This window comes from Primulina tabacum, chromosome 5, assembly GCF_025594145.1.
Source record: "Primulina tabacum isolate GXHZ01 chromosome 5, ASM2559414v2, whole genome shotgun sequence".
NCBI classification, from domain to species: Eukaryota; Viridiplantae; Streptophyta; class Magnoliopsida; order Lamiales; family Gesneriaceae; genus Primulina; species Primulina tabacum.
In genome coordinates this window covers 6507202-6527536 of record NC_134554.1, presented here as the reverse complement: position 1 = coordinate 6527536, position 20335 = coordinate 6507202, and the positions used below count along the sequence as shown (strand labels likewise).

The following is a 20335-nucleotide window of genomic DNA, read 5'->3' as shown; positions in this document are numbered from 1 at the left end:
AAATATTTTTGGCAAGACGAATGGCGATATTCCATCATTTTTTTAATCAAGTGAAGGGGACGTGTATCTAAATTACGTAGGAAATTAAGTTGCAAGAGTTTGGTTTGAGCTAGTTTTATCCAATTATTTAAATTGGTTAAATGGAGTTTACGTCCATTAAATTACTTCAATATATTTAATTTATCGAAATCGATTTTAGGTGAAGGAGAAACTCGGTTGAATCTTATCTTCTCGTCCAGAATTTCTATCCAATATTAATATAGATAAACCTCCTATTCAGTATTTTTTTTAAAATTCTTTTCGTCCAGATTTTAATTTAATTATATTTTAAATTTTATCAGTATCAAAATTCACCTATCATTGACACTAATATCGTGACGTGAAAATTATTTAAAAACTACGTATATACATTGACAAATATATTGATCAAACTTTCAATATTTGTTAAATTAATTTTTATATCACTAATTGGGTTTCAAAATAAATAATGGCTATTATTTTGTGTGTATGTAATATATATATATATATTATTTTGATAATTAAAGTATAATTTAAAAAATATTTATTTTCACACTCCTAATGGAATTTTCTGGTATCGGTTTGAAAGCTCGTTAGAAAGAGAGTAAGGTCACCATTTGCAACTCCTCGAAATAACTATGATAAATCTATTTATATAGTTTTTTTATATTATAATGAATAATATAATGAGTTTTCGTGTATTTCTTAGCACGTCTCTAGTTGGGAAATATTCACGTTGTTTTCCATTTCCGATCCTTTGCGCTTCTCCGTCCGATGTGTGAAAGGAAAAATGATAGCGACTCACTCCAAATTAATTTGACCAACCTTTAGTGCAAAGAAAATTCACGTTTTTAGTGCAAAATGAGGGAGCTGGATCTTCTACCGTGGCATCTCCACAGCAGGGGATGTTGTGCCACAAAGTTTTTTTTTTTTTTAAAAGCTTTTTTATGTATGTTTTAATTTATTTTTCATTTTTTTGGATTTTTTGTTTTAATCTTTCTTTTACTTTCACTCAAAATTTTCATTTTTAAATATTTTTTTGCTCTTTTTAAAATATATTATAATTCTCTTTTTTTTTTCTATTTTTGATTTTTTTTTGACATTTTGTTTACCTCGTTTGTTTTGAAAGTAAAACATATTTTATGTTTAAATTTTAGTTCTTTTCGCATGCTTGATTCGTCCATTTTCATCGATACTCGAACAAGATTAAAAATTTGTGTTTTGTTTTCGTCATCAATCAATTCTACCAAAAAACATCGAATTTTCATTAATGTGGTAAACACTTGGTTCTGCTAACAAAAAAGAAGGAAAAAATTATAATATATTTTAAAAGGAACAAAAAATATTAAAAAATATTTTTTTGAGTGGGAGTAAAAAAAATTTTAAAACAAAAAATCCAAAAAAATGATAAAAAATATTTAAAACATATATAAAAGCTTTGAAAAAAAAAATTTGTGGCACAACATCTTCTACTGTGGGGATGACACAGTAGAGGATCATGGTCCCAAAATGAGAGCGACTAACTCCACATAATTCGGTTGTGGTGGACCTTATTATAATATTTTATTTTATAATATTCATTTTATGGTTAAAATTAAACAATCAAGAATATTTGGCATGATCAATGGTCAATATCTTATTTTGAAAATATATAAAAAAAAATATATATATATATAACCACATCATTTCAAAAAAATTATAACCAAATAGATATCCTGTTTTGTGGTGGGAAAATTGTAATTTTGACATTTTTTTAAAAAAATTGTTGTGATTTTCTGTCTTAATCCACTATTTTTTATTTATTTTTTGTAACTTTAACATTTTTATTCGTAGCACTAATGTTTCCAGTTACGTAAACACTCTTATAGAAAAAATAAATAAACTTGCAAGAAAATGACCAAAATCGCCAAAATGAAAAATAAATTAAAAAAATTAATTTTGGAAATATAGCGTACCAAAAATCGCATATATAAGTAGATATAAATACATAAAAAAATCAATTTTTGATTTAATTTCCGCTATTTGTTTTTTCAAAAAGTATTTAAAAAATGCTAAAAATATAAGAGTGGGTCTCATGTGAGACCGTCTCACGGATCTTAATACTGTGAGACGGGTCAACCCTGCGGATATTCACAATAAAAAGTAATACTCTTAGCATAAAAAAGAATATTTTTTCATGAATGACCCAAATAAAATATATGTCTCACAAATACGACCCGTGAGACCGTCTCACACAAGTTTTTGCCAATATACAAACTCTGGAACTCGTGGCTCATACTCCACGGTTCAGGTGATAAGCCCCCCATCATGACCAAACTAAACGTGAAGAATTCAATTATCTTCTAATTGAATATGTAGTTTATGCTGTATACTTTTCCACGCATTGAAAACTAACATGTTTTATGCTTGTTTTTTAATATTAAAACTTCATCTTTGATACCACTCTTCTCTAATCACAAAAATATTTCATACGATTATTTTATATCATCTATATATAGGCAACTATTGTATCATAGTAAAATATTTATTTATCTTTATCTATACTTTTGATTATTTTTGAAAAGATAGACTTTTGAATTTTCAAATATTCGTATGACTCATAACATACGATTTTGCTTAAAATTAATTTAAGAGAAAATTACAATATTTGTCTTTTTATTTTTTTTGCAATTTTGATAATTTATGTTATCGAAATTGATTCTTAGTAATTTTATTTCAATTGTTAATAATTTTCGTCTTTTTTCAACGGTGGTATTGATGTTGAGCTACATATGTAAACATTAATGGATGTCAAAGTCACTGATGCGTCTGAACTTTGAACAAAATAGCATGAAAAAGAAAAGATACCGAATGGAAACTGAAATTTGACAAGTTAACAAGGAGTAGGTTTTTTTTGAGACGGTCTCACGATTTTTTATATGTGAGACGGGTCAAATCTACCGATATTCACGATAAAAAGTAATACTTTTTGCATAAAAAGTAATATTTTTTCATGGATGACACAAATAAAAGATCTGTATCACAAAATACGACCTGTGAGACCGTCTCACACAAGTTTTTGCTTTTAACAAGATGACCATAATCCAAAAAAAAAAAAAATACAAATAACCAAAATTGTAATTTCCCCTTAATTTGATTTTAGCACCATGAAAATATAATTTAATCATTGTCCTACAAAATTCTCAGTTTTGAAACACCATCAAATATAACCAACTCCTTTCTCATCCATTCATGGCATTTGACGTTGTAAAAACCAAACAAAACTGTAAAATTCCTCCAATGAAAATCGTTTCTTTTTTGTCAACTGCGACATTAAATTTTTCTTCATCCCCGTTCACACTATTCATCGAAACCACCTTCAAATTCAACCTCCTCTCGTCTTCATCATTACCCTATTTAAACCAAGAAAATGATTCATTTTTTTCTTGTAAAGGATATCAATCCTCTGATCTTTTGAACACAGATTTAAATAATAAAAATTTAATTAAAGGGGCTGGGAAAAAAGATGGAGAATTCTTTGGGAACAGGTTTCATGACAGTTTTCGCAGTTTCCGGCAGCGTGGTTTTCTTAGCCATGCAAGCCCACAAGCGCCTTCTCTCCGATTTCATGAAGAAGATGGAATCCGAAATCAAGCATTCCACAGGTACTAACTAATTCTCTTGCTTAAATTTTTTTTATTTATTTGTTAAAATATTAAAAAATAAGTATAAATAAAATGAGATTCTGTTAAAAATTAATTTTAAAATTAGGATGGATAGGGACAAAGGTCGCCTCTCCTTTCTCTTAAACAATTATATAGATATTTAAAATTAATATTTTGCCCCATAATTTTTCGATTTTTGTTTTCTGTCCACGAAATTCCGATTCCTAGCTACCACTGGACAAGGCCGATTTGTAACTACAATCATCCTTCCCCCTACCCTACTAGGAATGAATGACTTTCACCCGATGCAGCTTAGATACTATTGGGAAATATGTGGTTAATTAATTTTGCATGGACTTTTTAATTAGGTGAAGCTAGAGATGGGAAGAAAAAGGTGAGGTTCTCCAACGACGTGGTGGAGTACTCCGTGGCTGAGAAAGGGCGTGACTGTACGCACTTGTCGATTCCGACCAGTGTTATTGGTCAAAAAAACGATGAAAATTTAGAGGCGATGCCCCTAAATTGGCAAGTTATGTACAAAGGGATCCTTAAACATAAGAATCTTAGGGGGTATAAGTAATTTACATAGAACGAATAAATAATTCGACACATGTATACTCGTAGAGCATAGGAGATATAGGCATATATAATTGTAGAAGGCAATACAGCTTGGTTGCTGTTCCTGTATACTTCGCTCATGTGTATGTATACATCTGTAGGGTTGGGTAGTTCCAGTTTTATTAAGTAGTTTGTATGCAGAAAGAAACTTGTACATAGAATTTATGTTTTTCCTAATGAATTTATTTCATTTATTATTATTTTTATTTTGGACTGAGGTGTTTGGTATAATTGAGTTTTGAACTTAAGGAAATCCTCTCAAGTTTAATAAGTACCTCCTTGAATATTATATATGTCCTCTCCGCCCATTTCTATGCCACCTGATTAATCGGTCCCGATCCAACGAATACTTAGAAGTACGTATTGAATACGTCATATGATGCCAAATTTATTTCTTTCAATTATCTTGTACGGATGCAGGGAACATTCATCGTAAATCAAACTTATACGTCGAACAATCATATGTAATAGCGATATGGTATATAATTAAATTTAATTGTTCTGTTTATAGTGTTTATATATATAGTTTATTATATTTGATCAATAAATATAATGAATATTATTGAATTAAAAAAACAATGAATATAAGTTATTTATTTTTATAAATATATGTGTATAATGAATTTTTTATTTATATTAATTCAAAGAATATGATACATATATTGATGTAACACAATAAGTTTTTATCTAATTCAATTTATGTTTGCTTGATAAAAAAAACTCTTTAAAATAATAAATTATTAATTAATATTTCTACAAATTAATAAATTTTATGATCTCAACATTATTAGATTAATTTAGAGATTTTTTAGCCCATTAAAACTATAATTAATAAACCCAAATATATAATTATATATAACCTGTACGTATGGGTTGGCTAGCCAGTAGCCTCCATAAGGGTACACCTCTGCAAAAATAAAATAAAGGGAAAACAAATAAAAAAAAAACGATACTCGATGAATGTGAAAATTAATTTAACAAAAAGTATTTAAAACGATTTAAATCATAAATAGTTGAGATAAGATTTCAACATAGTTGGGTCTCAATTATTTTGTAACAAATGCTTATATAATTGAAAATCATGAAAAAAAACAAGTTGAATATATAGTTTGAAAATCAAGACAGATTCGTGTTATGATGCATTAAACGTATGTATCATTGTGTATTAATTAAGTAATCATCACATAAACTTGATCAAATGATCTCTAGGGATCAAAGCACAATATTGGGATTTACGTACAAAGTATTAATTAATCTCAATTATATTTTAATATATTAATGAAAAAATAAGTGTTGTTTATTAGTATTTGTGACAAAATCAACTATATTATATAATTATGTCTCTAAGCCATTCAGTTTTCTAAAATATATTTAATAGTGATATAATACAAACCCGGCCATGAATCTTCACAGTCGACAAAACTAGAGCTATTAAAAGAATTTGGCAGTATCTACTAATTGGCATTTGAATACTGCAAATTGTGTTCGGATAATAGACTTTCGACTTGGTTTTTCCCTTCTTTAGAAAAGCCCAAAACATTGTGCTAATGAAAAAAATTATCCAAAATTTTCAGCTTTTTTAAAAAAAAAAATATTGTGTGATACTTTGCATGAAATTTATTACGAAACAATTATAATTATATTCATAGTTTCATTATAAACATTATATGTTTAAATATCAAGACAGCAAACACACGATATACACCGAGTTTTTGAGATATTTTATCTTTTGTAGTTTTTTTTTTCAACAATATTGTTAGAACATTTTAGTTTTTGTGATTGAACAATGTTAATGATCCAAAAGATAATTACAGAGTATAACTTAATTGAATTAAAAAAGAAAACTGAATATTCACGTAGCAAGAAGTCCAACGGACTACTTAGTTAAACTGACGGTACAAAAGATATTTTGATATGAAAATTGATCTTAGGACAAATGATGGAGGCCAACTGATAGTAGTTTATGTCAGCCGATCAGTCAACTCAAATCCAAACATTTTCTGAAAAATATCAGTTATTGACAATCAGATACCAACTAAAATATAGGATGAAGTTTTTCATATCAATAGTCATATACTCCAACATAATGCCAGCATTCATATGCTGACACCATCAATCTCTGTATTCGAAAACGGATATATGATTTAAAATATGATTGTTATGCAGATAAGTCTATAAACAGATCAGTTTGACAAGCTTTTGAATATCTTAAAATTCAGAATTATCTGATCTCTCGTATCTTCTTGAAAAAGCTGAATGCGAATCAAACCGATAACAAACAGACACCGACAAGTTATTATATTATTATTTGAAGATCAATTTGTGCTTAGAATTTATTTGTGAAATATTTGTAATTGAGAGAAGTCTAACTTCTCGTTTTGGTAAGAAATGTTACTAAGTATTTTAGTTAGGCTGTGTGGTAAGTCCTGATAAAGTGAACAACTTCAACATTTGTAACAATCGGTTTTTTGGTACAATCCTTCTGTGAGCAAGGAAAAGTGATGTAGAAGTATTGAAATGTTCGAACATTGATAAACAAACTTATGTCAATTTATTTTTCAGTCAACAAGCTTTTACATTTCATTTGATATCTCATCCAACTGATTTTTAATAAATCATTTTATTTAAACAGTTTCAATCAGTCTATTTCCACACAGTCTTCAATATATACTTGTTGAGAACTCAACTGACGAAGATATTATTTTATTGTTGCTGACCAAATCGAAATATTTGCAAATTATCTAGAAAATTTATCCACTCATTCTAAACTTAACTCTCAACCTAACAAATATGATATAAACCTTTTTAATATTAGTTCTTCTAATGAAAAAGATACTTTTAAAAATTATATTTGACAAACGAATAATATTATAGTATAATATAACGTGTATCCCACAAAATATCAAGATAATCTTCAAGCCAATTAATACCGTGTGTCTGCTTCTACTTCCCTTGGACTCCGCTCTCCTCACCTATACATGTCCCCCGGCACCACACACCAATTAAAACTTCCAGATTCATTACCTTATCTACTTCATTTATACCATACAGTTCATGAATTAAATATTAAAATACAACTCATCCAACCGATAACTAATGAAGTTTATATATCATTCGATATTTAATGGGATAATACATAAAATCATAATTTAGATGCCTTCTCAGTTAAGTCCCTCAATTTATCTATGTACCAATTTGGTCCTCGTAGTATGTTTAATTGTCTCAATCATATATATCCACGACATTAATTTTTTCATCAGTAAACATATATACTCGAGGGACTAAATTAGCACACGACACGGGTAAAATTGAGGACTGAAATGCGCAGATAGTTAAATTTTAGCGACACTTTTATGTATTACTTCATCGTTTTAATTTGGGCTAGTTGAAAACATATGATCCTCACATGTTCAATATGTTAAATCAGAGTTAACATAAAAAAACATGATATTAAATTAGCACATGAGTAAATTGAGAGATCGAACATGAACAAGCCTAAATTAGATAAACGATTTTATGCATTACCATTTATATAATTGATTTTCCCATTCTACTTAAAAAGAGTGTTGCTCCCTCTATTATATTAACAAAACATAGCCCTTACGACTCCATGATACATCGTGTGTGCCCCTGCACAATAAACGGTCTAGAACCACTGGTGGGTCGTAGTCTTTCCCCAAATAAACAGCTCTATCTATTTGATAGTAAAAATCAATCAATAATAATCTCTCAAAAAATGTGAAACAGACGGGCAATAAAATCCATCTTGCATTGACTGACTTGTCTGTAGAGTCATTAACCGATAGAAACACATCACGATCTCACTATCCGCGCGTATCCTGATAGATGCAGTAAATATCTCGAAAATTCTCGAATTTTAAGTTCCTCTCACGATTTGTTTGTTCTTTCCAAGTGTCCGAATAATTGCTAAGTTATACAATTTATTGACAAATGAAGAAAATTAATTATCATTTATAAATAAATATGAATTTAAAAAAATAAATTGAGAAATATTTGAAACAAAATTATTGTGTCTAAAACATGTTCATTGTCCTAACCACATCCTCGGTATATTTTCAGAATATATATATATATATATTAATAAAAAATGATATATGGATAATGAGGATTAAAAACTAAGTTACAAAATACATTTGAAATGATGAAATTATATTTGAAATACTATTTCAAAAATATATTTATCCACAAAATATACACAATTACAAAATATTAATAAATATACATGCAAACACACACTTACACATGCATCATATCCACAAATTATACACAATTACATACCTACAAATAGATCCATTGATCCAACGGTTCATATGGAGCTATATATGATTTTTATGTGGGTCCATGCGTTGCTTTGGGTGAAAAAATATTTGGACCATTAGATATACACCCGAATAAATCCACACGCACGTTGTATTTACAATCGTCATATGTTAGCAGGTCTCTCCGCACAACAAAATCTCTCTGTATATAATGATGGAAAAAAGAAAGCTTAAATAAATAGGGGGAACCGTTCATCAGAGACGTTGAATTTGTCAAAAATCCGAGTGTTGTGTTTTGAGGACTCCTTAAATTATCCAACAATAGAAGGAAAATAGCCCATCCTCCTACCAACATTGGCCGTGTTCTTTCTATATCCCCGCCGCCGATTCTACCTTGCCTCTGACCATGGCTCATCGCTTGTTCTCCACTTTTTGTAGCGAAATACTTTGACATTCAATTTCCAGGTTTTTTTTTCATTTTCGATCTTTATGTTTTGTTCATTGGATGGATCTTTTCATTTGGTTAATAGAATATATGAGTTTTTTTCTTGGGATTTTTGTTATTTTGAATATAGGGATAATCTTGAAGGATTTCGGAGAAGTTAAGAAGCTGATTGCTGTGTTCTCGTGGGGAAGAATTTGGGATTTGTAAAAACAGCGGAATTAAGGGAGAGGAAATCGAAATGACGAGGCAAGTCGTGTTGCGCCAGCCGGGTTCAATGGTGGACAGGCGGCAGCCGCTGTTGCAAAACTCGGACTACTCATCGCGGGGTGGCTTGAGGAAGGTAAGGCTGGCGGAGGTGGCGGGCGGGACCACGGCGGAATGCGCCGTTGTGTGCTGCTGCTGTCCCTGCGGGATTGTCAACCTCCTCGTGCTGGCTGTGTACAAGGTGCCGGCAGGGCTGTGCCGGAAGGCCATGAGGCGTAAGCGCCGCCGCAGGCTGATGAAGAAAGGGCTGCTGCCGCCGCGGAAGTGCGGCTGCGATGAGAAGGAGCCACAAATTCATCCGGTATCAAGCCCCATCGCTATTGTTAATGCTCTGGAATCGGTATTGGATAACAAAGAAGTGCTGGAACTGGAAAAGGAGATGTGTGATAAATTTTACAGCACTGGTTTCTGGAGGAGTTCTTCCCAAAGAAGTGAAACATTACACCAATAAAAATAAAAAACCACCGCTTTATTTACTGGGGAAATTATTTTTATGTATCTATATGTAATAATAATAATAATAATAATAATAATAATAATCTCATTAATATTTGAACATTTCTTTTTTCTTTGACATTATTATGCTGTACAGAAGATTAAATATGTATAAAAGATTTGGTAATTAATATTGCTATCAAGAATTATGCTCTTGGATGATTCGATTGATTGGTTTTTAATGTGACTGATATAGTATGTTTTTCGGTTGTCTCTTGATACTCCATATCCCTAATTTTACCTTAACTACAATACTGCGTTTTACCTTGTTTCTGCTAAATTGGAACGAAAACTGTATATGGAAGAGAGAACTGAACACTTTCCGAACATGGGAGAAGGAATGTCACCCATTGCTCAATAAAATTTTTGAAACAATCCACCAACGAACTCAAATGCTTTTCTTTTTACAAGTACTAACATATCATAAGATAACATTCAGAGCTCCAACTTTTATAAATATCCAACCTTATTTTCTGTTTTTACATATTTTATTTACTCATCTTGCTCTAGACATTTTCGACCCCAAGTTTACAAGTATCGCTCGTGGAATCCTACCAAATTATTCTGATAAAAATGACATTAGTGTAGAGATTTTAAATTTAGCATAAATTGTTTCCAATATCAGAGAGAATCCTGCTGATTATGAGAGGAGAAATGTGTCTTTGCAACCTCTGAAGTATGCATCTGTCTTTGCAACCTCTGAAGTATGCATCTGCTAGCATCAAATTAATATTTTACAAGTTTTCTTATCTAATCACATCAAAATGATGAACATGGCATGGTATACGCTCCACCGACTGAGGTAGGCAATACACCACGAACTCTACAAAACATGGCGTCGACCCATATTTTTGGAAGAAGACCCATTCAATCTGCGCGGTGAAAACTGTATCGAGTGAATTTTATTCGGTGTAACATAAAACCTGGCCAGTAGAATGTGTTATCATACTCCCAATCCTCTTTCCTTTTTTCTTTTCTTTTTTTCAGAAAAGTAAAACTTTGTGGAATGAAATTGAGTTGATAATTAAAGATTGTAGTAGTGTGGGAAATTGACGGGTCAGTGTGGGGAGGTCTAAATGGTGGCAGTCCAGGTGGGTTCAGATATGGTTAGGAGCAGAATGGTGCGATGGTCCCCGGTGACTGTGAGTTGGCCCGTCTTAAATTGTACTCTCATCTAATTTCACTTCCACCATTCACATGCAAAAAGGACCTGAAATGACACCCCACTGTTGTACTTTCCCTATATTTAATTTCACCCCACCAAAATAAAATCTAACGCAAATCTACGATATTTTGACGGGACTCGGTTAGAGTGACACGTCCTCGATACATTGATGTTCATAATTCAGCATATTTTATATTTAATAACATGTTAGTTAATCCTGACACAAACTATTGAAACATGTTATTTAAATTGTTACGTGATCTTCTATAATTTTAGCACTACTTGTAGCTTACTCTAAATATCGACAAGTGTTTAATCTTATATGATGGTTATAAGTATACATCGAGGGCCGTTTATATAAAATAATTGCGTCTATGAGCAAGATTTAATTGAACAATGCGTCCCTGAAATTTTCTAAATGTTCATTTGGATCGAGTTGTTTGAAATACATCGTGCTTCTACTTTGATGAATGAATTTGAAGTTATGAATTCCAAATCCGTGGATTTAAAATCTATTTAGTTGCTTGTATGGATTTATATTGAATGTATTTTAAATTCATTACGCTCTTGATTATATAAATGCAAAGGTGGTTATGATATATTTGAAATCCCTAAAATGAGTGTCATTTTAAATCAATTCTTCAAATCTATTCTAAATCAAATCATTTCATCCAAACACACCTTATAGTTGTTTGGCTTGATTTAATCAAGATGATTTCAAATTCATATACTCTAAATTATGTAGTTGTAAAGAATTATCAATCCATTAATCCTCGAATTCTTACTAAAATTAAATCACTTCCTCAAATCAAAAATTTCAATTCAAATACAACATAAATTAATTAAACCAGAGAATTCCAAATTATAGTTGTGAGATATCAATCTTAGGAAAAATAGAAATTTTTGGTTGCCGACACTTCAACGAAAGAAAGATTAAAAGCGCATAAATTATTGTACCAAGAACCATTTTTTTTACTACTCAGAGAGTCAAAATCCAATTTAAGCTCATTTATAATACCAAATTTGCTATGTTTCCAATTTTTATGATTCAAAATATCGTAGCCTTATTTGATATTCCAACACGTAGATTTGATCACGTAACGATCTTTGGGTAGTTATTCTTCGAGCAAAGTCGCGTACTTGATATAATGATCATATCGCTCTATATGGATCATATGGTTTAAGGAGTGCATAGGTAGACTGGTAGTCGATGTTGAAATATTATAAATTTGTTGGATGAATTGATTGAGAATAATTTTGCAATGAAATGTATAGTGGTTCGACGATTTTTGAAATGAATTCATTAAATGCTCCGTAAGAAGTAATAGAACACATGCAAGCTAGGCCTCGTGGTTCTATGAAGAAAGAGAGGGCCTCGTGATTCGATGAAGAAAGAGTTGTCTGTTTTTTTTTTAATGTGTAGTATTACTTCTTACGGAGCATTTAATGAATTCATTTCGGAAATCGTCCAACACGTTACAATTCATTGCAAAATTATTCTCAAAACATGTAATTAATACATGACTCCTGTTAAGACATGTCTTACGGAGCATATAATTCCATTTTGAAAATTTCTTAAAAAATAAATAAATTCAAATATATGAATTTCAATCCCACGAAATCCTCGGGTCTAATCCAAACCTCGCCCGAACATAACCTAAAGATATATTTTTTGGCAAAAATTTGTGTGAGACGGTCTCACAGATCGTATTTTGTGAGACATATTTCTTATTTAGATCATCAATGAAAAAATTACTTTTTATGCTAAGAATATTACTTTTATTGTAAATATCGGTAAGGTTGACCCGTCTTACTTATAAAAATCAGTGAGACTGTCTAACAAAAAACCTACTCATATTTTTTTTTATGGGAATTGAAGGTATGTCTTAATATTAACAAAAAGACCATAATCCTACTCGTAATTTTTTTTTTATGGGAATTGAAGGTATGTCTTAATATTACAAAAAGACCATAATTATCTAATAATGCCAAAACGTGACCTATTCCCCATATCCCTCTCTTCCTTTATGCAAATATATATCCCAATTCTCTGTAATTTTCTCTCTGAGGTTTTTTGAATGGAACCTCAGCATAATTTGTGGCATTAGAAGGAAATCAATCGCTGAATTTGTTGGATTTGATTGCTCTGGTTCCAAATTCTTGACCCATTAATTGTTTTTCCTGGATATTTCTTCTTCCATGGAGGTAAGGCTTTAATTTGCGATATTATGGTAATCAAAATTCTCCGATCTGAATCGCATATCAATGGTGGGCGATTGTTGAAATTTATGGTCTTTTAGTTTCGATTTGTGGGTTTCGATTACTGGTGATTTTTTAGGTTGTTGGGTCGTGGGGTTTTTTGTAATAGCTTTGCACGCATAGAAAGTTTCTTTCATTACTATCATGCGAACGAATTTATGTGGATGGGAATCATCATCGCTTGTTGCAGAGCTAGAATTGATTTTTTTTTCTTCATGATTTTAATTCAGCATTTTAATTTTATTTGGGGTTTAAAACCTATAATATAATACAAGTTGGTAAAAAACAGAAACTATAATATGATGAGATAGTTCCAGCCGTTTTCACATTTATGACTTAACTGAGAAATCGTACGTGCCAAATTATTTGCACAAGACCCTTCATGATTTACATATTGAAAAAGATATTAAATGGCCCTTTTGTTTATAGTTTGCTAGCATTGATTTTAAACATGTTCTTTCTTCTTTTCTCTGCTGTTTTTTAAGGTTTTGCAATTGGATGAGGTCAAGAATGGAGGGAGTCACATGGCATCAGCAGCGGCTTTTGTAGAAGGAGGGATTCAGGAGGTCTGTGATGATGCTTGCAGCATATGCTTTGAGGCCTTTTGTGACAGCGATCCTTCCTCGGTGAAATGCCAATAGATTATTTATTTTGGCCATTGATTATATTTTATGCTAGCCTTATTATGATAGTTTTTGAATCATGCCTTACAGGTGACAAGCTGCAAGCATGAGTTCCACCTTCAATGCATTCTTGAGTGGTATGCATTTGCCGCTTGTTTGTGGGTTGGATTTGGATTGTGGTTTTATGGTATTTTATTGTATGCGTGCATTTTTGTCCTAATTATAGGATTAAGTTTTAGCTTTTGTGTTTGTATGTTATCATATGTAAATCTCTGAGGCCATTGTTAAAAACAATGACCACATTGTGGGGACTAAGAAGTAAAAATGTACAAGAGCAGAATTTTTTCACACACACACAAACATATTAGTAAGTAAACCACGTTGGTTATCCATTGCTTCTAAAAAGGCATGCAGTGTGTGTGGGTGGTTGTGAGGCAAAAGCGGAGTAAACCTTGAAATAGACTGGCAGTCTTCCATAATGAGCGAGCTTTATCAATATAGCTTAGGCTGCCTAAATGCCTGCTCTTTGATTAACTTGTAGTTGATTTGCTTAATGTTTTCCTAGTTTTCACTGCTATTTGTGAGCTTTAATCGATCTGTTTGAGATCCTCTGTCCATGCGGTTGCTTTGTGTTAACGTCCTTATAGTTGCTTGCACATTATGGGTAACTTGTCCTGGCTGTTTTTTTGGTGTGGGACCTGTAAACAGTAATTGTCAAGAACTGGTACCATTGATAAATTGAACAGAAAGTTGTGAAATTCCCAAATTTGATCAACAATTTAAGTGAGTCCATTAGTTGTTGATGGCAAGCTTTTGAATTATGATAATATTTGTCATGCATAGATTATTCTATAACTTGAAGTTCATCTTATCCAAATTTTACTGAATTAAAAACTGATTCAGTGCTTGCAATTTGACATAAGAAAGCAGGTTTTAGTAAAATCCTAGTCGATGATGACGAATCTGCTATTCTGGTAGTTTCCCATGCTTGCAATTCGTCAAAATCTGTTTGTACAAAACTGTTGCAACCATAAATCAAGAACCAAATTTATATTACAAATGAAACTAAAATACTTTCCCGTCAATAAACTCTGTGTACGAAACCCTAGCAGTTTGCTAGCAATTCCCTAGCTTAAGCTATTTATGACACTCTCAAATCAAAATAACTGAATGATTATCACTCCCCCGTGCTCATATTTTATTCTCCCCCTTCCTTCCCTTGCATGTGAACTGTAATTAGCTGCGAGCTTCCTTAACTTGGATCTCGATCCTTCTCTTGTTAAATATCTAAGTCCAATAATAATTGGATCTTTAACAAGAGCAATTTCTTTGAAATATTTATCCATTTTGGTTGCGAGAGGTTAGTCTCTGTGCTTGCAGTACGAGGCTGAGATTTAGGCTTAATTTGGAAGTGGGGAGAGAAAATAAAGGGAAGGGAAGAGCCGCCTACCTACTCTTGTTCGTAGCTCGATCGGAGAAAGAAATTTTTAGTTTTCCTTCCACTTCCACCGACCCACATTTGGAAGGAAACTTTTCCTTTAAATCTTAAACACATTTTCCTTTCTCTTCCTTCCATCAAAATCTCCCAAACAACCAAAATTTAAATCTACTTCATTTCCTTTCCTTTCTTTTACTTCCGAATCCCAACTCCCAAAAAAAGCCTTAGTAAATGTAAATCTGTGTCTATAAACATATTCATGAGGATGTTAGGGTGGAAATAAATTAACTCTTTGAATAATGAATAGGTGTCAAAGAAGTTCTAACTGTCCAATGTGTTGGCAACCCTTCAGTCTGAAAGATCCTTCCAGGTTTGTTTCTGACATGCATTCTCAGTTTTCAGTCGAGTTCCTTTTTATTGAATTGTTTCCTTGCGCATCTTGATCTGACATCTTATTTTGTTGTTTGGCAGCCAAGAATTGCTTGAAGCAGTGGAAAGGGAGAGAAATTTAAGGTTTACTTCATCAAGGAGGAATGCAACCATATTTCAACATCCCACACTGGGGGATTTTGAACTGCAGGATGTGTGTTGTCCAACTATATTATTCATTTACATATCATATATATATCAGGAGTTATATTTCTGTTGGTATTTAATGACTTCTCTACCAAGCAGTTACAAATGGGAGTTGATGATCCAGAACTTGAGGACAACATTATCCAACATTTGGCTGCTGCTGCCGCCATGGGGAGGACTAACCTCATTGCTCGGAGGGAGGGCTCAAGGATTCGTTCATCCCATGCTCATCCACAGTTTGTAGTGTTTTCATCTCATCCTAATGCATCTTCTCCCGGTCAGACTTCAGCTTCCTTTGCTTCTGTTGAAACAGAATACGATTCAACAGCAGCCACTGAAACTAATACTTATGTTCCACCAACATCTATTCGGGATGAAGGACCACCACATACGTCTCCTCTTCAAAGTGATGGAGCTTTGGCTTCAGCATTTGCATCTCCGGCCATTCCTAGGACATACCATGGAATACCTAGTGATAATAGGTGGTGTTACTTTCTAGCATTTTAAATTTTTGCTTATTTAGTATCATGTATCTGGTTAATTAGTATTTGGATGAAAGTTGTTTAATATTCTATGCTTTGATTTTCCATGATCCATTTTTAGGAGCTCTGTAAGGCAAGCTTTTTTGCCAAATCAAGACAGAGCAGGACCCTCAGAGTTGTCATTTTCAGACTCTTGGAAATCTCGACTCAATGCTGTGTCGACAAGGTATAAATTTCAGCATAACATGATCTTGTTCTATTTTTTCAGATCCCTGTTTTTTTTTATCTTATTCGTTAGTTTGTTTCAACTATTATTGGGAACTTGTGGATTCTGAATTTTGTTTTATGTTGATCATGTGTAAGATACAAAGAGTCCATTACCAAAAGTACTAGAGGATGGAAGGAAAAGCTGTTTTCCCGAACTGGTTCCATGACAGAGATTGGTAATGAGGTTAGAAAAGAGGTGAGTGCTGGAATTGCTAATATATCTCACCTGATGGAGCGCCTTGAAACAAGAGATGGCAGTAGACCTGGTAATGTTCCATTAGCAAATGACGTGGTGGATTCTTCAGGCACTGGAATGAGAAACGCTGTGAATAGAAATATGATCAATGAAACTTCATCGAGTGGCGTAAATTCTTCTTGTGTAACAAGTTCAATTTAAATCTCATGATGCTATTAAGAAGGCGAATCTTTCCTCGTCATTTCATCTTTGGAGGTGAGTTATCAAGTTATTTTACTTTATTTTCTATTTTGATCAATATCAAGTTATTTTACTGGTCAATTTGATCTGTTGATAGACCGCACATTGATGCAAGTATTTCATCAAGGCTGAAATTGATGTTTCTTTCTCATGTTGTTAATGAAGTTGTTTCTTGTTGTCTTATGTATCCAACTTGATATGATAATCCATTTTTCTTGCGGTAGGAGAGCTCTTGGTAACAATAATTTAGTACAATATTAATAGTAGACGATCAAAAGTTTTATACCGTTAAGATGCCAAAATTTGTCTAAGAGGATGAAAAGAATCAGATCATGGCATTAGTTGAAGTTCTTTTAAGCCGGACATATGAATACATCTGGTAATGAGAAACAGGGATAAGACCCACTGAGTTCTTTTAAGCCTGACATATGAATACATCTGGTAATGAGAAGCAGGGATAGACCCGGTTTAGTCTCAAATGTCTGGCCTCTTTTCCGATTCGGTCCCAAATGTTTCATCGTTCCCAATTTAATCCTAAATGTTTTAAAATTTTGACTGGGTTGGTCCTTCCGTTAATTTAGTGGTTAAAATTAGCGGTAGGCCACTCATAAAACTCATAACAAATGAAGAATGTGTGTTTAAACATTATATTACTAAAATCACTGGCATGGGTTCTCCTATTGTTATGGGTCGCCTTTTTGTGCTTATTGTGCATCTGCCTTGGAGTTACTTTGTAATACACATGTAGGAAAGAAGAATATTTTGTCCAGTGCCTCTACTCAATAGTTTGATCCGCGATTACGAATGATTGAACGAGTAACACTTGGGAGTTCTATTCTTAACAAGTTTTATATTTATTATTAAATTTTTTGTCTTCCATATCTCGCTATCTCATACACTCGTGCATTTGCCAATTCTTTCACAGATACACGTTTCCCATCTCCAAATATGACGTGATGAGGATGAGATAATTGGCCGGCTTTGCTTATAGTAAAGTTTAGAGGGAGTTATACCGTCTTTCATATCAATGAACAAATAGACCCAACTTTCATTTTCATGGTAAGAACACTCGCGAACGTGCACGCCTATTCATCTTTACGAAAAAAATTGACTCTGAAACTGAATCATTAGAAGTAGAACTTGACCCGGATGTATTTGATGGATGTTTTTATTTAGTGGTTCCATGAACTGGCGTTAGTTTAGCTTATATCTCGTTGATTGTTGTGAGTCATTTGATAATAACTGTTAAAACTCCCGCATCCATACGATCGCCGATCTGTCTGGCTCGTCACTTGCATTCACTCCATCAAGGGATGGATCCGAACATGGGAAGGCGACTGATGGCCTCGTCGTTTTTATTATTTATTTTACATATCAAGGTGATGATAGATGATAAATATTAATATCTACTAATTATACATTTATGATCTCATTTTCATCAGTGGTAGTCAAGAGATGATTACTAGCTCTAGAGCTGTAATAGTAAGAGAGTTTAAAATAACATGTATGATCTCATGTCTTACCTTCGAGAGATCAAATTCCACGTTTTATAAGAAACTAGCAAGTTGCGGTTAGATGAAAGTATTTAATTTTGATGAATAGATTTGAGTTGGGATGTATATGAAGATTTGCTCTGTACACACAAATTCATCGATATTGTCGGTTCTAATTACATCTACGTATGCTATCCTTCGGGTTTCACCCAAAGGGTCCGGGTAACCCGAAGAGTAACATCAAAATTTCTCATATATCATTCGGGCATTTACCGAAGCGATTATAAAAATATAAATTATATGTCCAACTTATAAGTGTAAACAAATCGAATATGAAGAATTTTTAAAGCTCGAATTAAATATAATCCACCCCAATTCGAAACTAGAATAATTTTTTTTTTTTTTTTTTTTGCTTGAATTCGGTTCAAATTAGAGCTTAAGTTTTAGTTCAACTCGAAATATTCAAATATATTCACAAGTTATTCAAATTATTGTTCCACGATAAATACTCGAAAACATAGAAATATATTATTTCATATAAAATGAATACAAAATTAAAACTAGTGAGATAATCATAAATTATCGAACAAATTAATTTGGATTGACTTCAACTTGAAAAAATGTTCGAACATGTTAGAGTTCGGATCGAATTTCGATAATTTGATTATAAATCAATTGTTTTTCGAGTCAAATCGATTCGATTCGATTGAACGACTCCAACACAACGCACATTATGATTTTTAATCGAGGGTAAGTGATATGTTTGGTGAAAAATAATAATCATGTTAACAATTTTAAATTACCTAAAATTATATTACATTTTCAATATTTATTATTTTGACATTTTCCAATTCTTCAAGTATTTGGGTAGGCATCAGCACAGGAAAAAACCCAAAAGATGGAGGGCGATAATTTGAAATTTATTATAATAGTTTCCAGTAAAAACTTATTTTATATAAATGCGTTCCACAAAAAAAATCAACAATAAAAATGTAAAATTTTACGACCGGAAATAATAAATAACGACTAAACATCACATGATAAAAATATGAAAATAAACTCAAAATTAAAATAAAGTAAATGTTACAATTAATTTAATAGAAATATTACTTAATTCGTGTCATCCGTTTTTCTATTACGAATATTTAGGGATGTAAACGAACCAAACCGTTCTTGAGCTATTCGAAGCTCGATTCGATAAAAGCTCGTTTAATGAGGCTCGTTAAGATAAACAAACCAAACTCAAGCTTTACAGTATTCGGCTCGTTAGCTCGTGAACATGTTCGTTGGAAAGTTCATGAGTAATCTTTTAGATGAAAAAATAATATTTTTGATATTTATTTATTGATTTTGCATATTATTTATGAAATATGTAGAAAATTTTATTAAATTTATTTATTATAATAAATTTACAAATTGTAATAAGAATAATATTTTTTTTAAAAATATATAATTTACTTTTTAATTAATTTAATGAAAAGTTAAATGTATAATTCATATTTATTAAGCTTGTTTAGGCTCGATAAATGCTTGAATAAGCTCGTGAGCCATGCATATATTCGTTAAATAAAGCTCGAGCTCGGCTCGATTATAAACGAACCAAGCTCAAACATTCAAGAGTTTGGCTCGGCTCGGCTCGATTACATCCCTACGAATATTGACACATTTAAATATAAAAATAATAATATGAGTAATTAAAGTTATAGAATATTTATTGTAGGAGTTAACAAAAATTAATAAACTTTATCATAAGAAGGGGAAAATCAATAAAGAATATTGTGATTGATAAAAATTATAAAATAAAGACTATATATATATATATATATGGAATC

General features: G+C 31.9%; 2 protein-coding genes and 2 long non-coding RNA genes across 4 annotated transcripts; 3 read left to right on the top strand and 1 right to left on the bottom strand.

Annotated features, from left to right (window-relative positions):
- Positions 1 to 3275: 3275 nt before the first annotated feature.
- Positions 3276 to 4486, top strand: LOC142544668 (uncharacterized). Its single transcript, XM_075651701.1, has 2 exons — positions 3276 to 3662; positions 4031 to 4486. The coding sequence occupies exons 1-2, from the start codon at positions 3524 to 3526 to the stop codon at positions 4240 to 4242; spliced, it is 351 nt and encodes a 116-aa protein (XP_075507816.1). The 5' UTR covers positions 3276 to 3523; the 3' UTR covers positions 4243 to 4486.
- Positions 4487 to 8808: 4322 nt separating this feature from the next.
- LOC142544667 (uncharacterized) lies at positions 8809 to 9917 on the top strand. Its single transcript, XR_012820076.1, has 2 exons — positions 8809 to 9025; positions 9136 to 9917. It is a non-coding gene; the product is annotated as an uncharacterized LOC142544667 (long non-coding RNA).
- A 3001-nt stretch (positions 9918 to 12918) lies between these two features.
- On the top strand, positions 12919 to 18228 carry LOC142545975 (E3 ubiquitin-protein ligase RHF2A-like). The gene is made up of 9 exons (XM_075653439.1): positions 12919 to 13134; positions 13674 to 13814; positions 13902 to 13948; positions 15557 to 15619; positions 15721 to 15832; positions 15925 to 16307; positions 16429 to 16533; positions 16671 to 17025; positions 17936 to 18228. Exons 1-8 carry the CDS (start codon positions 13129 to 13131, stop codon positions 16969 to 16971), a joined length of 1158 nt encoding a protein of 385 aa, XP_075509554.1. The 5' UTR covers positions 12919 to 13128; the 3' UTR covers positions 16972 to 17025; positions 17936 to 18228.
- Positions 14291 to 15550, bottom strand: LOC142545976 (uncharacterized). Its single transcript, XR_012820403.1, has 2 exons — positions 14911 to 15550; positions 14291 to 14830 (listed from the first exon to the last, which is right to left on the bottom strand). It is a non-coding gene; the product is annotated as an uncharacterized LOC142545976 (long non-coding RNA).
- Positions 18229 to 20335: the final 2107 nt, after the last annotated feature.

Coding starts and splice junctions, on each gene's coding strand:
- LOC142544668 (XM_075651701.1), top strand. CDS start 3,524: ATGGAGAATTCTTTGGGAACAGGTTTCATGACAGTTTTCGCAGTTTCC. Junction 3,663..4,030: donor CGAAATCAAGCATTCCACAG/GTACTAACTAAT, acceptor CTTTTTAATTAG/GTGAAGCTAGAGATGGGAAG.
- LOC142545975 (XM_075653439.1), top strand. Junction 15,833..15,924: donor GGGATTTTGAACTGCAGGAT/GTGTGTTGTCCA, acceptor TCTACCAAGCAG/TTACAAATGGGAGTTGATGA. Junction 16,308..16,428: donor GGAATACCTAGTGATAATAG/GTGGTGTTACTT, acceptor ATCCATTTTTAG/GAGCTCTGTAAGGCAAGCTT.